General features: G+C 48.6%; 5 protein-coding genes across 5 annotated transcripts; 3 read left to right on the forward strand and 2 right to left on the reverse strand.

Moving 5' to 3' along the window:
• Positions 1-1,834: 1,834 nt before the first annotated feature.
• Positions 1,835-3,887, forward strand: CCR75_005309 (uncharacterized protein; the record flags this gene model as incomplete). Its single annotated transcript, XM_067963391.1, has 2 exons — positions 1,835-2,111; positions 2,179-3,887. Exons 1-2 carry the CDS (start codon positions 1,874-1,876, stop codon positions 3,885-3,887), a joined length of 1,947 nt encoding a protein of 648 aa, XP_067817368.1. The 5' UTR covers positions 1,835-1,873.
• A 177-nt stretch (positions 3,888-4,064) lies between these two features.
• Positions 4,065-6,000, forward strand: CCR75_005310 (uncharacterized protein; the record flags this gene model as incomplete). The annotated part of the gene is made up of 2 exons (XM_067963392.1): positions 4,065-4,070; positions 4,156-6,000. The coding sequence occupies 2 exons, from the start codon at positions 4,065-4,067 to the stop codon at positions 5,998-6,000; spliced, it is 1,851 nt and encodes a 616-aa protein (XP_067817246.1).
• Positions 6,001-6,268: 268 nt separating this feature from the next.
• CCR75_005311 (uncharacterized protein) lies at positions 6,269-6,466 on the reverse strand (the record flags this gene model as incomplete). Its single annotated transcript, XM_067963393.1, has 1 exon — positions 6,269-6,466. One exon carries the CDS (start codon positions 6,464-6,466, stop codon positions 6,269-6,271), a length of 198 nt encoding a protein of 65 aa, XP_067817247.1.
• Positions 6,467-6,950: 484 nt separating this feature from the next.
• CCR75_005312 (uncharacterized protein) lies at positions 6,951-8,902 on the forward strand (the record flags this gene model as incomplete). Its single annotated transcript, XM_067963394.1, has 2 exons — positions 6,951-8,211; positions 8,278-8,902. 2 exons carry the CDS (start codon positions 6,951-6,953, stop codon positions 8,451-8,453), a joined length of 1,437 nt encoding a protein of 478 aa, XP_067817248.1. The 3' UTR covers positions 8,454-8,902.
• A 3,909-nt stretch (positions 8,903-12,811) lies between these two features.
• On the reverse strand, positions 12,812-15,031 carry CCR75_005313 (uncharacterized protein; the record flags this gene model as incomplete). The annotated part of the gene is made up of 1 exon (XM_067963395.1): positions 12,812-15,031. The coding sequence occupies one exon, from the start codon at positions 15,029-15,031 to the stop codon at positions 12,812-12,814; it is 2,220 nt and encodes a 739-aa protein (XP_067817249.1).
• Between the last annotated feature and the right edge of the window lie 667 nt (positions 15,032-15,698).

Consider the following 15,698-nt stretch of genomic DNA (forward strand, 5'->3'; position numbering starts at 1 on the left):
AATACATATTAGTGTTATCTACAGTGATGACATTTTTGATTGGTAAAAATAGGTATTTATATTTAATGCGATTAAATATAAATCATTCTGATAACTTGTAGGCGACTTAGACACACACCCTAGCACAGCGGGAGGAAGCGGTTAAACCAGCTTCTCTTGCGTGCAGCGAGGTAGTTGTGGTAAGTGCATTAGCGACCTCACCCAACGTACGAAGTACTCTAGTAAAGTGTCGTCACGGGAGCGGTAATCCGGCTCCTCGTGCGCACTTACCAAGTAGAGAGTAGTTTTTCAGACTGATTTATATTTAATAGAATTAAATACAAATACCTATTTTTACCAATTAAAATGATATCTCTATAGATATCATTTAATATGTATTGCGAGCGTATCTTTATAGATACCTCGCGTAACTGATGACGCTAGCCGTCATCATGGATGACGCTGGGCGTCATCCCTCCTAATGTGAATGCACCCATGTGCATCACATCCACAAGGGTTGGTCACAAATGTGCACCACACCCGAGTGTTGGGTCTAATTACTATTATTTAGTAATTGACCATCCCCTTAAATACACCAAATGTACTTTACGGGGACTGTGTAACATTAGGGCAACTTTAGCCCGTAACAGATTAGTCTGCGGAATAAATAGATATAATGGTCTATACCTATTTATGGACAAGAATCCTGAACATTACTATATAAAGTAATATCCTCCAAATATTATCTACCTTTTAGTAATATGTTAATTAACAACCTTTAAGTGTTAATTTCATGTAACGATACACCCCGTTACACGCACAGCACGGGTCTCGCACTGGAATGCGCAAATCATTGTTATTGGTAACTCACAAATTCCACAAACAACCCATAAAATCGCCTTGAGATAACGACTTAATTTGCTTAGCTACATCGAGCAGGAAGCAGATATGCTAAGCCGTAGGAACTTCAATTCAACAATAGGAGGCAACTTTATGCATCATGTGCAAAACATAATTTGCGCTGTTTAATCATATGGCTGCGAAAAATGGTGACCTAAGAAGACCAATTCCGTAATAGATATATAAGCTTGACATGAGCAATGGACTTATTGCTGCCATAGGGCGAGCGAATACCGCATACTATCGCCAGGCGACCCATTTTGTATGATTGGAGACTCGTGCCTGAATAGCCACGGCATCGCTACTTAGATGAAACAGCTGCCAAAAAGAAAAGGTTTTTAGAATGAAATACACGCTGGTTCCAGTAGCTTTATTAGCACGTACTCGTTCATGATGCGTACAGCTTACTAGTTTGTAATTGTGCAAACCGACAACTTATTCAAACGCTGGAGCAGCACGAGAAAGCGGTCCTAATGGCTACGTAGCATTAAAACCTATCATACATACGGTTTAGAATCAGAGTCGGAAAAGCATGGTCCGGCGCTGCACATATGGTGACTCTAGCTAATTTAAGAAGTACTTTCTATTTCTTACTGTGTCTCCGTCAAATTTACCAGAATTTTCCGTAGATGAATTATTTAGAGCTCGCTTCGACATATAAATGCGAGTTAGCCTTGCCAAGAGCACGCGACATCGGCACAAAGCACTTCGCCATCTCACATTGACACCTAATTTATGGCAGTAGCCGTTGCATCTTTCCAAGGTCTCTTATAGATAGAACCTCCTTCGTTCGGGTCGGATCGCATCTCGTGTTTATTAAGCTCTTACTTAATTTTACTAAATATAACTTGCAGGGTGAGTAAAAACGAGGAACCAGTGGCTGCTAAAGTTTCAGTGCGAGATTTTCGCGAGAAGTCAGAACAAAGAGAGCTACCGGCTCCTGCAGAGCTTCACTTGTCGTCACTAAAAAGCGAGTGTAGAGCAAAGTAATCTGATGGCGTCGGCGCAATCCCAGTTGCCCCCCACCGCCGTAGCGGGGATTGCTAAGCAACTTCGAGCAGCCAAAAAGCGGAAGGCCGATAGCGACGCGCCCGCCGCTTTCCGTGCCTCCGCCGCCGCACGCGATGCCTGCGGATCATCCGCGCATTGCTCGCTCTGCGGCTTTGGCGCATCCACGCTGGATCACTTGTTAACCCACGTACGTGAGTCGCACAGCGGTGCTAATGAAATGGGTACGTTGCTTCGGATTGTTGCAATGTGCGAACTAAAGACTGACCTTTTTTATCTCGCTCGATACAGCGCTTCCTATAGAAGTAGCGCAGATGCTGATACAGCGTGCATTAGACCAAGCAGCTCTGGGAGGAGCCACGAGTGCGTGGCTTAAGGCCATGCAGCAGCAGTTTCGATCAGCGGTCGAGATGGCCGCGGCGTTAAAGCGAAAAGATGTGCACGGCACTGCGGTGGCCATTCGCAAGATAATTATTACAAACAATACGAGAGAGGAGGAGATGATTCTGACCACACTGCATCAGGCCACTCAGATCTTGCTGGAGTCTCAGAATTCTTTGGCCGCTGACGCCACGCCAGTCTTGGCCGTGACTGTAAAAAAGGAAGACCAAGCATTCATCGCTGCGCCAGCTACTGAAGTTATTGCAGACGGACTGAAGGTTGCACAGGATTCCGGCCTCCACGAGGCTGAGGCAGCACAGGCACTTACAGGACTTCGATCTACAACGTCGACATCGTCTGCGCGGCCGCCGGCAGGGCCAAAACCATCGGTCTCTGCCCCTCAAGCCTCGTTCCCTTCCTTTGTGCCGGGACCACCGCTGACCATAACTGCACCAATGCCACAACATGCCAGCCTTCACTTTCAACCGCCAGAACTTTTTACCACAGGGACTGTGCGATCGCCTCCCACCCCGTCATCACTCCCGAGTCTGTTTGCGCGCAGACTTTTGGCACCATTGGCATCCCCATCGAGCGTGACGGACCCAGATGAGCGCTTGGTGCGAGGGATCTCGGATAAAGAGTATCAGAACCCTATGATTATCATGGAACAACGCGTTTCCAAGGGCTCTTGTGCTGTTCGACCAGACACTTCCCCAGCATCCCTTACTCCTGTGTATTACTCATCCTTTCCGGCGCTACCTTCCAACAAAGCTGTGAACGCTGATGCTCCGCTTACGAAGCGAACGACTTCAGCATCGCCCGTCAAGCGCAAAAGCATTACGTCAAAGCAGCTTAGTGTACGATGCGACGCAGAAGTTGCCGCGGCTCGTGCTGCTGCCTGCACAGCTGCGGCTGCTGCAGACACGTATGGGCTAGTCCCCTTGGGTCCAATTTCCGTGCCCGGTACTCCCAACACTCCTGTAACTCGTAAAGCAACTCCCCGTCGATGGACTAAAGAAGAGGACGATGCATTGCGAACTGCTGTCGAAAACCATCGTGAAAAAAATTGGAAGGCTATTGCTGCTCAAGTGCCTGGAAGAAACCATACGCAATGTTTGCAAAGATGGACTAAAGTGTTGGCGCCAGGGCTGGTAAAAGGTCACTGGTCTCCACACGAGGATGAAATGCTTCGGCGTCTCGTTGCAACAGAGCAAAAGAATTGGGGCGATGTGGCCTCGAAAATACCTGGCCGAACGTCAAAGCAGTGTCGTGAACGGTGGCACAATCACCTGGATCCGCAGATTGTTCGCGGAGCATACACTCCTGAAGAAGACCGGTTGATACTGGAAGCGCAAGCGCGTCTTGGAAACCGCTGGTCGGTAATTGCCGCGATGCTGCCGGGCCGAACCGAAGACGCCGTCAAGATTCGATGGAAGTCGCATTGTCGTGTATGGCGAGCGCGCAAATATCTGCGTAAGAATCCGAATAGTGATGTTGACATGATCAGCGAGCCTGCGCAGACTCCGCGCACGCCGTTGGTGCCTTCGAGTGATGGGTTCAAATGGCCTGTGGCGCTGCTTGGTGGCGCACCAGATGAGGCAACTACTTCCATGATTTAATATGCTGGGGACGATGTGAACGTAAAATCGAATATTTTAGCTGTACCGTCGTTTCTGAACGGGCAATCCCGTGTTTTTATGAGTCTCAAAAACGCGTTTTTGGAATTAGTGGTCGATGTAACTTTATTATTGATTTAAACAGGCGCTGCCTAATTCATTCCAACCTCGACGATAGCAATGGCCGTGCGTACGCAAGCAGCAATAGCGTTGATACCGAATAAACGAATGCAATTCTGACCTTATCTGCCTTTTTTGTTCTCTAACGAAGGATTTACGGTTGGAGCTTGCTTTGCAACCAACATATCTCGCCTCGGACCGCGCAAGTCTTGCCATTCTCCGTCAAATTGGTGCTTCCATCGTCATCTGTTCGGATCAAGAGCAGGGATTGGTTGTGGACTTGAATACCTACGAAGCCCTGCAGACGGAGCACTCTGGCACTGCTGACATCGTGTACCAGGTCGTGAAGGGGTGTTTGTATCTGTACGTTCGCGATTCGGCCGATTGCTGGGTGCGTTGCATGCTGGATAAAGGAATGAAGGTCACGCTGGGTATGCGCACGTTACGCCGTTTTGTGCCAATTCCAGGAAAGACCGCCCAGCTCGTTCAAAGCGGCCCCGGTGTGCCCACTTTGAAGCCTCGCTTCATTGGTGCGGTGGACGCCGCTAGCCACTCGACATTAGTAAACACAACTGATTGTCGCAAACTTATTTGCGAGCTGTGTCGTCTGTACTACTCCACAGAGTGGTTGACTGGTACTGGTGGAGCCATGAGTCTTCGCCATGGCGAGCGCGTCTTTGTTACTCCGTCGGGTGTCCCTAAGGAGCGTCTACAGCCAGAAGATTTATTCGCACTCGATCTTGACGGAAACATTCTCTCGAGCCCAGATTTCAATTCAGGCAAGAAAACATTAAAGCTCTCAGACTGCGCACCGCTATTCCTTCATGCGCACAAGACTTGTAATGCTGCTGTCGTATTGCATAGCCATGGGATAATGTGCAACTTGGTGGCAGCCATCTGCGATGGGAAGAGCGAGTTTCGCATATCGCATCAGGAGATGATTAAGGGCATGACAGGCCTGACATATGCGGACACGCTAGTAGTACCCGTGATCGACAATGCTCTTAAGGAGTCTGACCTCGCTGAGCCGATTGCGCGAACCATCGAAGCGTACCCTCACACGTCGGCTGTGCTGGTTCGTCGTCATGGTCTATTCGTTTGGGGTGATTCATGGGAGTCGGCCAAGCGCCATGCCGAATGCTTGCACTATCTTTTTAAAGTAGCGATCGAGATGTACAAATTGGGCTTGGATTACTCGGTTCCTCCAGTTTCAGCTTTAACGACCGACAAGGACAAAGCAAGTGACAGACAGCTCAGCATAGCAGAGCAGCACAAAGTCGTGTTGCTAGACATTGAAGGGACCACAACACCCATCACATTTGTTCACGATGTTCTGTTTCCGTACGTGACGAACAATGTTGTTCGATTTTTGCAGAAAACGCTAGAAACACCAGACACGAAGGCTGATGTGGCGGCTCTTATGGCTCAGTATAAACAGGATCGAGCTGATGGAGTGGACTCGCCTGCACTTGGAGATTATGAGAATATGGAGCACCTCATTCAGTCACTTGCTGCATATGTGAAGTGGAATGTCAAGAATGACCGTAAAGTCGGGTCACTTAAGCAATTGCAAGGTCACATGTGGCTTCAGGGTTATCAAAGTGGTGAACTCAAGGCGCTGGTATACGACGATGTGCCCCCATGTCTCGATCGCCTGCGCTCCCGTGGAATTCGTGTGGGTATTTATTCCTCGGGCTCACGTCAGGCGCAGAAATTGCTATTTCAATACTCGGACAAGGGCGATTTGCGCGAGTACGTGACCGTGTATTTTGACACAAAAGTTGGTCAGAAGCGCGAAGCTAACAGCTATAAGGAAATCATTCAGAGTCTTGGCGTTGACAGCGCCAAAGATGTGCTTTTTGTCACCGACGTGATTGAAGAGGCGCAGGCCGCAGAAGCAGCTGGACTTGACACTGTGCTGTCTGTGCGTCCAGGTAACAAGCCGCTGCCAGAGTCTCACCATTTCCACACGATCCGCTCGTTTTCGGAGCTATAGAGCAAAGCCGCGTTTCAAAGTTGCTCTATTAGAGACGGGACCAGATAAAATTAATACTAGCGCCGCTGAGTACTTATGTAGTTGCATTGATTCCATTATTGTCTCGAATTCTCGTCGCTTGGTTCACACTCTGTATCTTGTCAGGCAAGCCCTCTTTGCCTTCCATAGTCGACAAATGGTTGTATAGTGCCTACCCTCTGCTTCCAGTAGCGTGCGGATAGCAATGCCAAGACGCACATATCTCTGTCAAGGGTTTCTTAGCTTGCTTTTAAAGTACACTTGTGGCGACGTCTTCGTCACTCTTCGCACCACGCGCGTCCGTAGCGCCTATAGCTTTATTCAAGTGCTCTGCCCCAGCGCTTTCATCCGCCTTCCTTATCAGCAAAATCATTTTAAATTCTGCAGTCATGACCATTAAAGTGCTGAGCAGAGAGCGCCTCCGTGCAGGCGACTTGGCCATAGCCATGCTTGATGTTAAAAAAAGCAAGGAAGCCGAGGAATACGCATCAAATTAGCTTGTTGACTCTCGTGGTGGTAGACGAAGTCCTGGCCGCAGCTCATCATTGTAAGAGATTAACAAGGTCCACAATGCTTAATCTGTGCGCTAATGATACTGCAGACACTCGAAACGCGATGTTTTTGTTCCACAATTACTAAAATAACAACTGGACGTCGTAAATGTACAAAGCTACTCTTCACGCCCATGTCACACTCGCACCACTGAACGTCCAGCTTTATTAGCACGTTGCCCATGGGCGCCACGCTTGAATCCTTAGCACAAGCAAGAGTAGTATTATTTAAGCTACATTTAGTTTGGTAAGCCTACAATGCGCTTTAATTGCTCTGCCGGTGACGCTCAATAGACGGCGTCCTTTCAAGATCTCATACTACAATTAAAGAGCATCGCTCTTTTGGAAATCTCGCTCTAGTACTCCACCCACCTGACCACCATGACGCCTAGCGACAACCTTTCGTGCTCCTCTAATCCTGTACTTACCTGTAGCTCCGACATATCCGAGTCACCCGTCACGCTTCTCGCAGTCTCAGATTTGACGACTTCGTCAAATCACTCCGTGAATGTCGCCACGACGGCTCTCCACTTAGAGCGCTACGCGACAGAGCTTCTGCAGTGGTTGCAATGCTCGAATGCGGTGGCTCTGGCTGATGAGGCCCTCTACTACTTTGAAACGCGCCACCCTGAGCTTTTAAACGACATACCGCTGCTCTTTGCGTGGCTCTCGCTCTTTCTGGCACAACACGAAGACATGTCCAGCGGCAAGACTGCGGACGTCGCAGCACGCACTATTGAGCAACTTGACATCATCGACGTCATGCCGGATACAGCCTCGAAGTTTGTACTTAAAAGTAAGCTTACACTTCTGTACTGGAAGCACGAGAGCGATAGACAGCAGCTAAGCGACCAGCGAACGGACGATTCTGAAACTGGCGAGACGACAAGCAGCAGGCCACGAGCAACCTTTCACGATGAGAAAGGCTTGTTGCAATGGATGTTTACCCATAAAGACGCACCGCTTACACGGCAGGATATCATTGATCACGTATTCGAGAAATACCCAGGCTTTGCGGCCGCCAAGACCACGGCAGCGCTTAAAGTTTGGCTATCTAGATTCTTGAGGAAGCACATTCGTCCCAATTCGTTAAGTGCCTCGGAGCCAATTGTAGAGCCCGCAGCACAAATGACTATACACGTAAATATGGAGACGCCAGTGATTACAACGGAAATGCACGAGAACGTCGTGATGCCAATATCGTTAGCCGAGACGCATGAGGACTTGACGATGCCGTTATCGGATGTGATGACGGCGAGTGTGCTGCCTCTGCTATTGCCTCCGTCTAAGCCTGTGAGCGAAGAATCTGAGATTATGAGGGCTCAATATGCAGCAGATTCTGCATCTTTAATTCAGTACTCAGGCAAGCGTCGCTCGTGTTCGGGGCGGTACATGCTTTTCTCAAATGAATTCAAGCTACGGGCGGTGACGATGCTGGATGAAGGCAAGAGCGTCGCGCAAGTGACTGCAGAATTAGGACTCAAGAACTCTAACGGCTTACATTATTGGAAAAGTATTCGGGACAAACTCGTCACATCCGAGAGGAAACGATTTCGCTTAGCTGGAGGAGGGCGGCGTAGTAGCTGCTCGTTTGAGGACGAACTACTCACGTGGGTTAGCAAGCGTCACCAGCAAGGCCAAGGTCATTTGATTCCGGTTATAACTCTGTGTTTATTACTAAATGATTGTAATGCATTTTGTCGCATAGGCACAGATGTGAAAGCTGTGCTCGACTACATAAAGCAATCCCACTCGTCGTTTACGGAAGGTAAGAAAGAAGCGACGTTACGCAAGTGGATACTTCGCTTCTTTAAGCGCTGTTGGCGAGCTCCGTCCTCATCTGTAGACTCACAGGATGCAGAAAAGTCATATATCTTTGTCTGATCTACGTTCGGCCGTGAAGGGCTTGTCATGATTGACATATGAAGAATCGTATGGGCAATCACTAGGACACTTTGTATGATACTCAAGTACCATTTCATCGCCTTTATAAACTTCGCTTAGACAGAGAAACGCCAATTCGATGATACGTTGGCTACATTTGTACTGTTCATGGCTTTTCTGATCATACTGATTACAGCTTGCCTTTGCTCCGCTGTAGTGACCTTTGCGATTCCTGAACTGAAGGAAAGTGTTTCACAGCAAATCTACGGCACCGTTTTTCGATTTTTCTTTATTTTTCCCAGAGCATCAACAGAAATCTGTATAAATGCGAGCAAGGAAGGATAAGTCACGAAAAAGAAAATTGACTTCAAGTTTTGATTTCCTTAAAACGCAAAAAAGTAAACACTCCTCAAACATTATATTTTAAAATCAAATTACTAATTAAGCAAGTAATCATCATTAAATTAGATAATTAACATCTAAAAATGAACTTCTCCCTTTCAACTTTGTAAACCGATACTGAATTATAGATTTTTGTGTAATTCAATAAATATTTAATCTGCTATTGAACGTGAGTCTCAACATCGGTAATGATTTTGTAGCAGAGGTGTAGCGGAGCTACCTCGCTCCTTAAGTCAGAGGAAGACTTATAGACTCAGAGAGTCTCTTAATTCTGTAAAATTAGCAGGTTTAACAACTCAGTGAGCTGTACAAGCTCGTAGAGCTCAGTAAATCCTAGCTCAAGGGATTCAGGGGCTCGTGGAATCAAGTGGCAACTCGTGCCCGAAAGTCCAGACCTTAGAAAGGCTTCTATTTCTCACAGACCAATGCGCAAGCCTTAGGAAGGCATTAGACGCTTTAAATTAAAGACGAACTGAGGTAATTTGAATATTTAAATCTAAAAGGTTACCCAACTAAGTTAACAAAGATTTCGGCACCAGATTTATATTTGGTGGCTGCCACATATGGCTGCAACATATATTACCCGTAATAAATGGATCTTTAATGATTTTACCTTTTTTAAAATAGAACAAAAGGGTATTTTACCCATTCAGTAAATGTGCCACAACAACGGTTCTCCTACCGAAGCGTGCCCCATGACACCCTATGTAACGGGCTAAAGTTGCCCTAATGTAACACAGTCCCCATTAATTACACTTGGTGTACTTAAACGGATGGGTCAATCACTTGAATAAAGTAATTAGACCAGCACTCGGGTGTGGTTCATGTAGCGGAGCTACCTCGCTCCTAAAGTCAGAGGAAGACTTTCAGACTCAGAGAGTCACTTAGTTCTATTGAACTAATGGGTTTAACAACTCAGGGAGTCGTACAAGCTATAAAAGCTTAAGGAATCCTAGTTCAAGGGATTCAGGGGTTCGTAGAACCAAGTGGCAACAAGTGCCCAAGACACTTAACGCTTTAAGATCGAAAGGGAAACCGAACTTTAATTAATTATTTAAAGCTAAAAACCTTATCCTAGCTAATACAAATAGATTTTGGCCGCCAGATTTATATCTGGCGGCGACCACATTTATTACCCATAATAAATGGAATTTAAGTAACTAACTATTTAAAAATTAGATAAAAGGGTATTTTACCCATAAAGTAAATGTACCACAACAACGGTTCTCCAACCGATGTGTGCCCCATTACACCCTCCCCCATCAGACTGTTGACACCGAGTGACAACATTCGCTTCATTTCCTCTTTGAGGTTGGAACCTAAACAGCTAACCGTTTGGTTGTGTTTTCCATTCCTTTGTCTAATGACAATCAAGCGTGAGTCACAGACTCTGAGCACCTTCCTCGACGATGAGGGAATGGTGGACTTTGAAAGTCACTCTCAATCAGAGGAGGAGGAAAAAGAGCGGCGTTCGCTCACGCCTTCTCCTCCGGANTCCTGCACGTCTTCAAAAGTACGCGGTAATACGGTCTTGCGCAAGGCGTATTCAAGCAGCAGCGGCTTTTTCGAGAGCATAAGCGTGCCGTCCGACTCCTGAGAGACAACGAGCAGCGGCTCCGTGATCTCGTCACCAGCCTGAAATCGTTGCACGATCTCGTCCACAAGCAACGTATTCCTCGGGAAATCGGTCAAGTGCACAAAGGGGAGTATCCCTTCCAATTGATCGTTTGTCTGCACTCGCAGGCGCGTCGTCTCAACTCCCGTGACTTTGACATTCGTAATCGTTTTTCCAACCAAGGTCCCCACTGAGTCCGGAGCGGCGGTAATTTGGTTAAACGAGCTGTTTGTTGTCGTGTCAAAAGAGAGCATCAATCGTCTCCTGGTTGCGTCACAACGCGTCACGCGCGCCTTCACTACCTGGCCTACAACATATGCTTCTTCCAAATTCGTAATGCCCGCCTGCTGGAGTACAGCCACGGGAACAAGTCCGTACACATTGTTGTAAAACGTGACAATTACACCGTACTCGCCGATTTTAGTAATGAATCCGTGGGCAATTTGGCCCATCGAAGCTTCCTCGAATGAGCTCAAGACGGGCAAGTCTGACGAAAGCAAGGCTGACTTCATTGTCAGGAACGTCTTGTTGGCGTCGATATCCACATGCAGCACGCGCGCAGTTGCGCTTTTGCCAACTTTATACTTGCTATTGTTCTTCTTCTTGCTCAGCAAAAATCCGGGGATGTGTTGTGGAGTGACCAAACCACGGACACCTTCACTTATCTCCAAAAGCATGCCCCAAGACTCGACTGACAAGATTTTACCGTGCACCGTGGTGCCAGGAACCAAGTCTTTATGACGCAGCACGATCTGAGATATCGCATGATCCGCGCAGGTCACGCTTGCTACTGCATCAAAGGGTGAAAAGCCCAAGACACGGCACTTGATAGTGGAACCGACTTTAAATTTCTTCTCAAGCTTGTCGACGCGCTTGTCTGAAACCTTGGAAATGTGCACATATCCAGGCACAAAATCTTTCCAACTGAGATGCGATGTCGCGCTTTTCTTGACACTACCACCCTCCATCGTGACGTCTTCGTCCTTGCTTTTGAGCGACAAGAGCATCCCGATGCCGGCATCAATGCGTTCAATCGAGGCGTTTTCAATGATGTCACCTATTGAATATAAAGACTCGGGGACTTGCAAGTGAACGACATGAGGGGCCATGGACAGCGTGATTTGTTTCGTGGTAGCATCGATACTTACAATACGCGCACGGGCTTTTAGTCCTCTACGGTACAATTCTTGCCAGCCACGTTCGCACGGCAGACTCATGTGATTCTCCTCGACAGTGGCGGTGAAAAACGTGAGGAATGTCACGCTGAGTCCGTTCTCGAGAATTTCGTCGACACGAACATTCAGCAGCATGCCCGGAATTAGCTGCTTCAATGCGAACGCGTCGCCGCGCGTAACGGCCTTGACGACTTGGCTGCGGTCTGTGGTCACCGTGGCCGTATTTGTGTGAGTGTTGATAGATTGAACGTTTACCAGCAAGTTTTGACCCTTGTGCACGGGAGTCGTGAGGTCTTTGCGGGGTACAAACGCAAGCATTCCACGAATGCCTACGTTCATTATCGCGCCGTGGTCCTCTACGGACGACACAGTGGCATGTAGCGAAGCACCTTTGGTAAGGCTACTGGGGCTGAGCTCGGCATGAAGTCGTGAGGTGCGAAGCGAAAGGTAGATTTTTTTGTGTTTGTCAGCCTTTGCCGTGGCCAGCACGACGCAAGGCACGAACTGGCCAACTGTAAAGATAGTACTCAGTAATGGCAATTGTTCATCATTTGAATTCTCTTGCTGTGTCTTAAGTGCATTTTTCTGGGACTCAATAAACTCGTAGAACTCATCCGAGCACTCGCTTAGAGCAACCGTGCCGTTTAGTTTATTCGGCAAACTGATCATTAAATCCTGGCCGTCCGTGATCTGACGCACGCAGCCGAGTAGTAACATGCCTTTGTGCAGCGTTTTGAAGCTTAACACCACGGCCTTCGCAGCCTTGCTGTTATCCTTGGCGCTGACAGAAGTGCTCTTGGCAGCAGCGGAACTCTTCGCCTTTTTCTTTGGCTGCTCGTCATTGACAGCAGCCAGCCCGCGCTTACCGAATAGCGCTTCACTCACAGGATTCACGGATTCGCCCACTTTTTCGTTCAAAGCTTGGGGCTTCTTACCACGTGGAAAATTCATCGCCACTGCTGTCGTTGCCATCGCTTCGAAGCTTGACACCGTTTCGACGATTGGTTGGATGATGACGACGCTGGGATTGGCTACATGTATCTATGTACCGACGGCTATGGTACGAATTAGGCAATTGGTAAACGTTGATTCACGATGTAAGAAAAAGTACTTTGTTAATTTGTTCTCTTTTTTACGTCTTGTGCCAATGTACCCTGTAACCAGCCCTACGAGGTTTTGCGGCGAATGTATCCACTTGAGCTAAACGCAGGTTTGCAGACATATCGACGCCCAATGGAACGAAATGTGCCCTTCTTCATGATAACGTATCCCGTCACGAAAAAAAGCACTACGGCGGCAATCACGCCGTCGCGCACACGCGTGGCCACGGGCAACTCCGGACGTGTGCTCAGCGACACCGTGACAATCGCACAGGTAGCAAGCGCGACCTCCAGCATCAAATGCACAAGACTGTGCTGTTGCTGGAAAGTAAAAGGCGATTCATCGCGCTTATCCGGAGCAAAATTCCCGACCAGCAGGTCAAACGCGTCCTGACGAATGCCATCCGAGAAGTTGTTGAGATAATACCGAGTGATCGAATTAACCCCGTCTTGCAAGGCCCCTGCGAGGGTCCGTCGGCCTGTACGCGTAAAGTCCGTCTTGAGCGCTCCTGTGCCGGCGTACATCCTGCTCACGTAGTCGGCGTTGTCCGCCCACGCGTTCTTGAACACGACTTCGAAACTTTCGTAAGGCGAGTCCAGCACACTGTTGCCGTTGTCGTCTTTTACGACATCAAACGGATAAAGCTGCAGCGCCATGAGCATCGTACGCCGCGCGAAAAGGCTCATGACGACGTTCGTGCGGTCCAGATTGTCCATACAATTGACGCGAAAGACGCCGCGCTGGCGCGAGAGCAGTCGTCCTTCCCCGTCACACTCGAACCAGCCGTACTGCGTAAACTGCTCCTCGACCTCCGTCAGGAGCTTGGACAAGTTGTGCCACGCCATCTTGCGGCACTCGTGGTGAAAGTCAAACCACACGTAGGCCACAGGCTCTGCAAAGAGCTGCGAAATCGACGTCGGCGCTAACGACACGGGAATACTCGGCGGGGGATGTATCCGAGCCGGAAGGGACATTAATGCTTGCAGCGTAGCGGATCCTACTGACCCAGGGACCTTGTCGCTGTTACTAGCCATTGATGCACTAGTAGGAGAGCCTGCTAAAGAGCCTCCTGTGCTAGATGTTCCGACTCCGTTGCTACCGTTTCCTGCAAGGGCTGGAGGCAGCGCATTCGGTGTACTCTTCTGCTGAGGCGATAGAACATTCCGTGCAGGAGACATGGGCATGGACAGCGCTGCCGAGGAGCCAACCGAGCTCAATCCGTCGCCAGACTTCGATAGCGTATTGTACTTCTTGGCGTATTTGCCAAATGCCGATCCAAGCTGCGCCTGATCGCGCACGGTGGAGCTCTTGCCAGCCTTGTCAATGAGATTCACGCACGTAATGTGTCCGTACCTTTGAATCAAATTGTCCATATGGGCGCGAAACGCGAGTTCGTTCCAGTCCACGACGCTCTCGTGCCCTGAGAACGCGTAGCGCGTGCGTGGCATGTACTTGAGCGTGACCAATTGGTCCCAATAGAGCGGGATGCTTCCTCGCACTTGCACGTACGAGCACATGGCTCGAGACGGCTTAATCAACAGCATCTCCGTCTCGGCAAAGTTCGCGACGCATCCATCCTTGTCGACTCCTCGGACATTAAAGCGAGTCCCGACGCGTCGCCAGCTCCTTCGGGTGAAGAACAAGATATCGTAGCGCTGCCCATTGACGGCGCACTTTTTAATGACCTTTACAAAGCCCGAGATCACGGGCACGATCCAGTCCCCCAGCTCCAACTCAATGAACTTGGCCATCACGGGCTTGTTCCAGAAGAAATCCTCCTCTGCACGCGCATAGAGCGCCGACGGGCGCTGCACAGCCGACGACGCGGACGCCCGTTTCTGAGCCGAGAGAGTCAGATCGAGGTCGTAGCTGAAGTAGAATGTGCGGGACGCGAGCGCGGATTGCAGCATTCGGCAGTACTCGCGCTCGTCCTGCTTCTCGCGAGTACTCGCGTGCTTAAAGAAGCTTTGGTGCACGGCGGCGCTGACGGGCAGCAGCTTCAGCTCGAGGATGCAATAGATCTTTTCGCTGTTGGGACCCGATCCGACCACGCGCGAGTCCGTCACGACCGCCAAGTACGGCCCGCTTAGCAGCGTGTACACGCCGTAGACTGCGTGGATGGATACGGCGGCCGCGTCGTCGCTAAGCTGCAGTTTGCGGTCAACCTGCTGCTCGATGTCCACGCCGCCGTTTGACGGATTTGCCGCTAGACGCAGCCATGGACCTGCTCCAGCGCGGCAGTCTTCGAGCAAGAGTTCCGCTCGCTCCGTATAGACCTTGAACATGCTTCTCTACTTACACCCTGCCTATCTTAGCTCGTCGTATCCGACGATGGGGGGGTCTGAACTCTTTTTTAGGTCCTAAAAAGAGGTGATAACTTTCCCCATAGAGTGCTTGTATATAAACACTGGAATAACTACTCGATGCGCGCGTACAGAAGTTAGGACATTAACTCGCCAATGTTTTGCAACTCTGGAGGATGGTACCATTTATGACGTGTCAGGTCTTCTGTAACAAACCGGCACAGACGCAGAAAATCGTCATATTTCGACTGTTTCAGAGCTTATTATAGCAGCGACTTGTTGGAGTCGTTTTTAGTGGCTGTTAAACCATTCATGTGGTGTAATACACATCACGGGAAAAAATCTAACCTTTAAATTTATGGGTATACCTCTTGCAGTCACCAGATATAGATTGGTGGCGAATTCCTTATTGAGGTGAATAGGGTAAGGTATGTTACAATTTTAACATAAATAAAGGTCGGGCATCCGCACCATAATATTATTTATTACCTATAAGAGGAATAATCAATATTAACTACTATGTGATGAAATATTATAATTAAGAAGTATGATTTCAAATTTAACATTCCCAATATTTACAAAATTCGGTAATATTGAAGTAAAACGATGATAATTCTGATGAATCAACGCCACCGCCATACATAGTTTG

Source organism: Bremia lactucae, linkage group LG11, assembly GCF_004359215.1.
Source record: "Bremia lactucae strain SF5 linkage group LG11, whole genome shotgun sequence".
Classification (NCBI taxonomy): Eukaryota; Oomycota; class Peronosporomycetes; order Peronosporales; family Peronosporaceae; genus Bremia; species Bremia lactucae.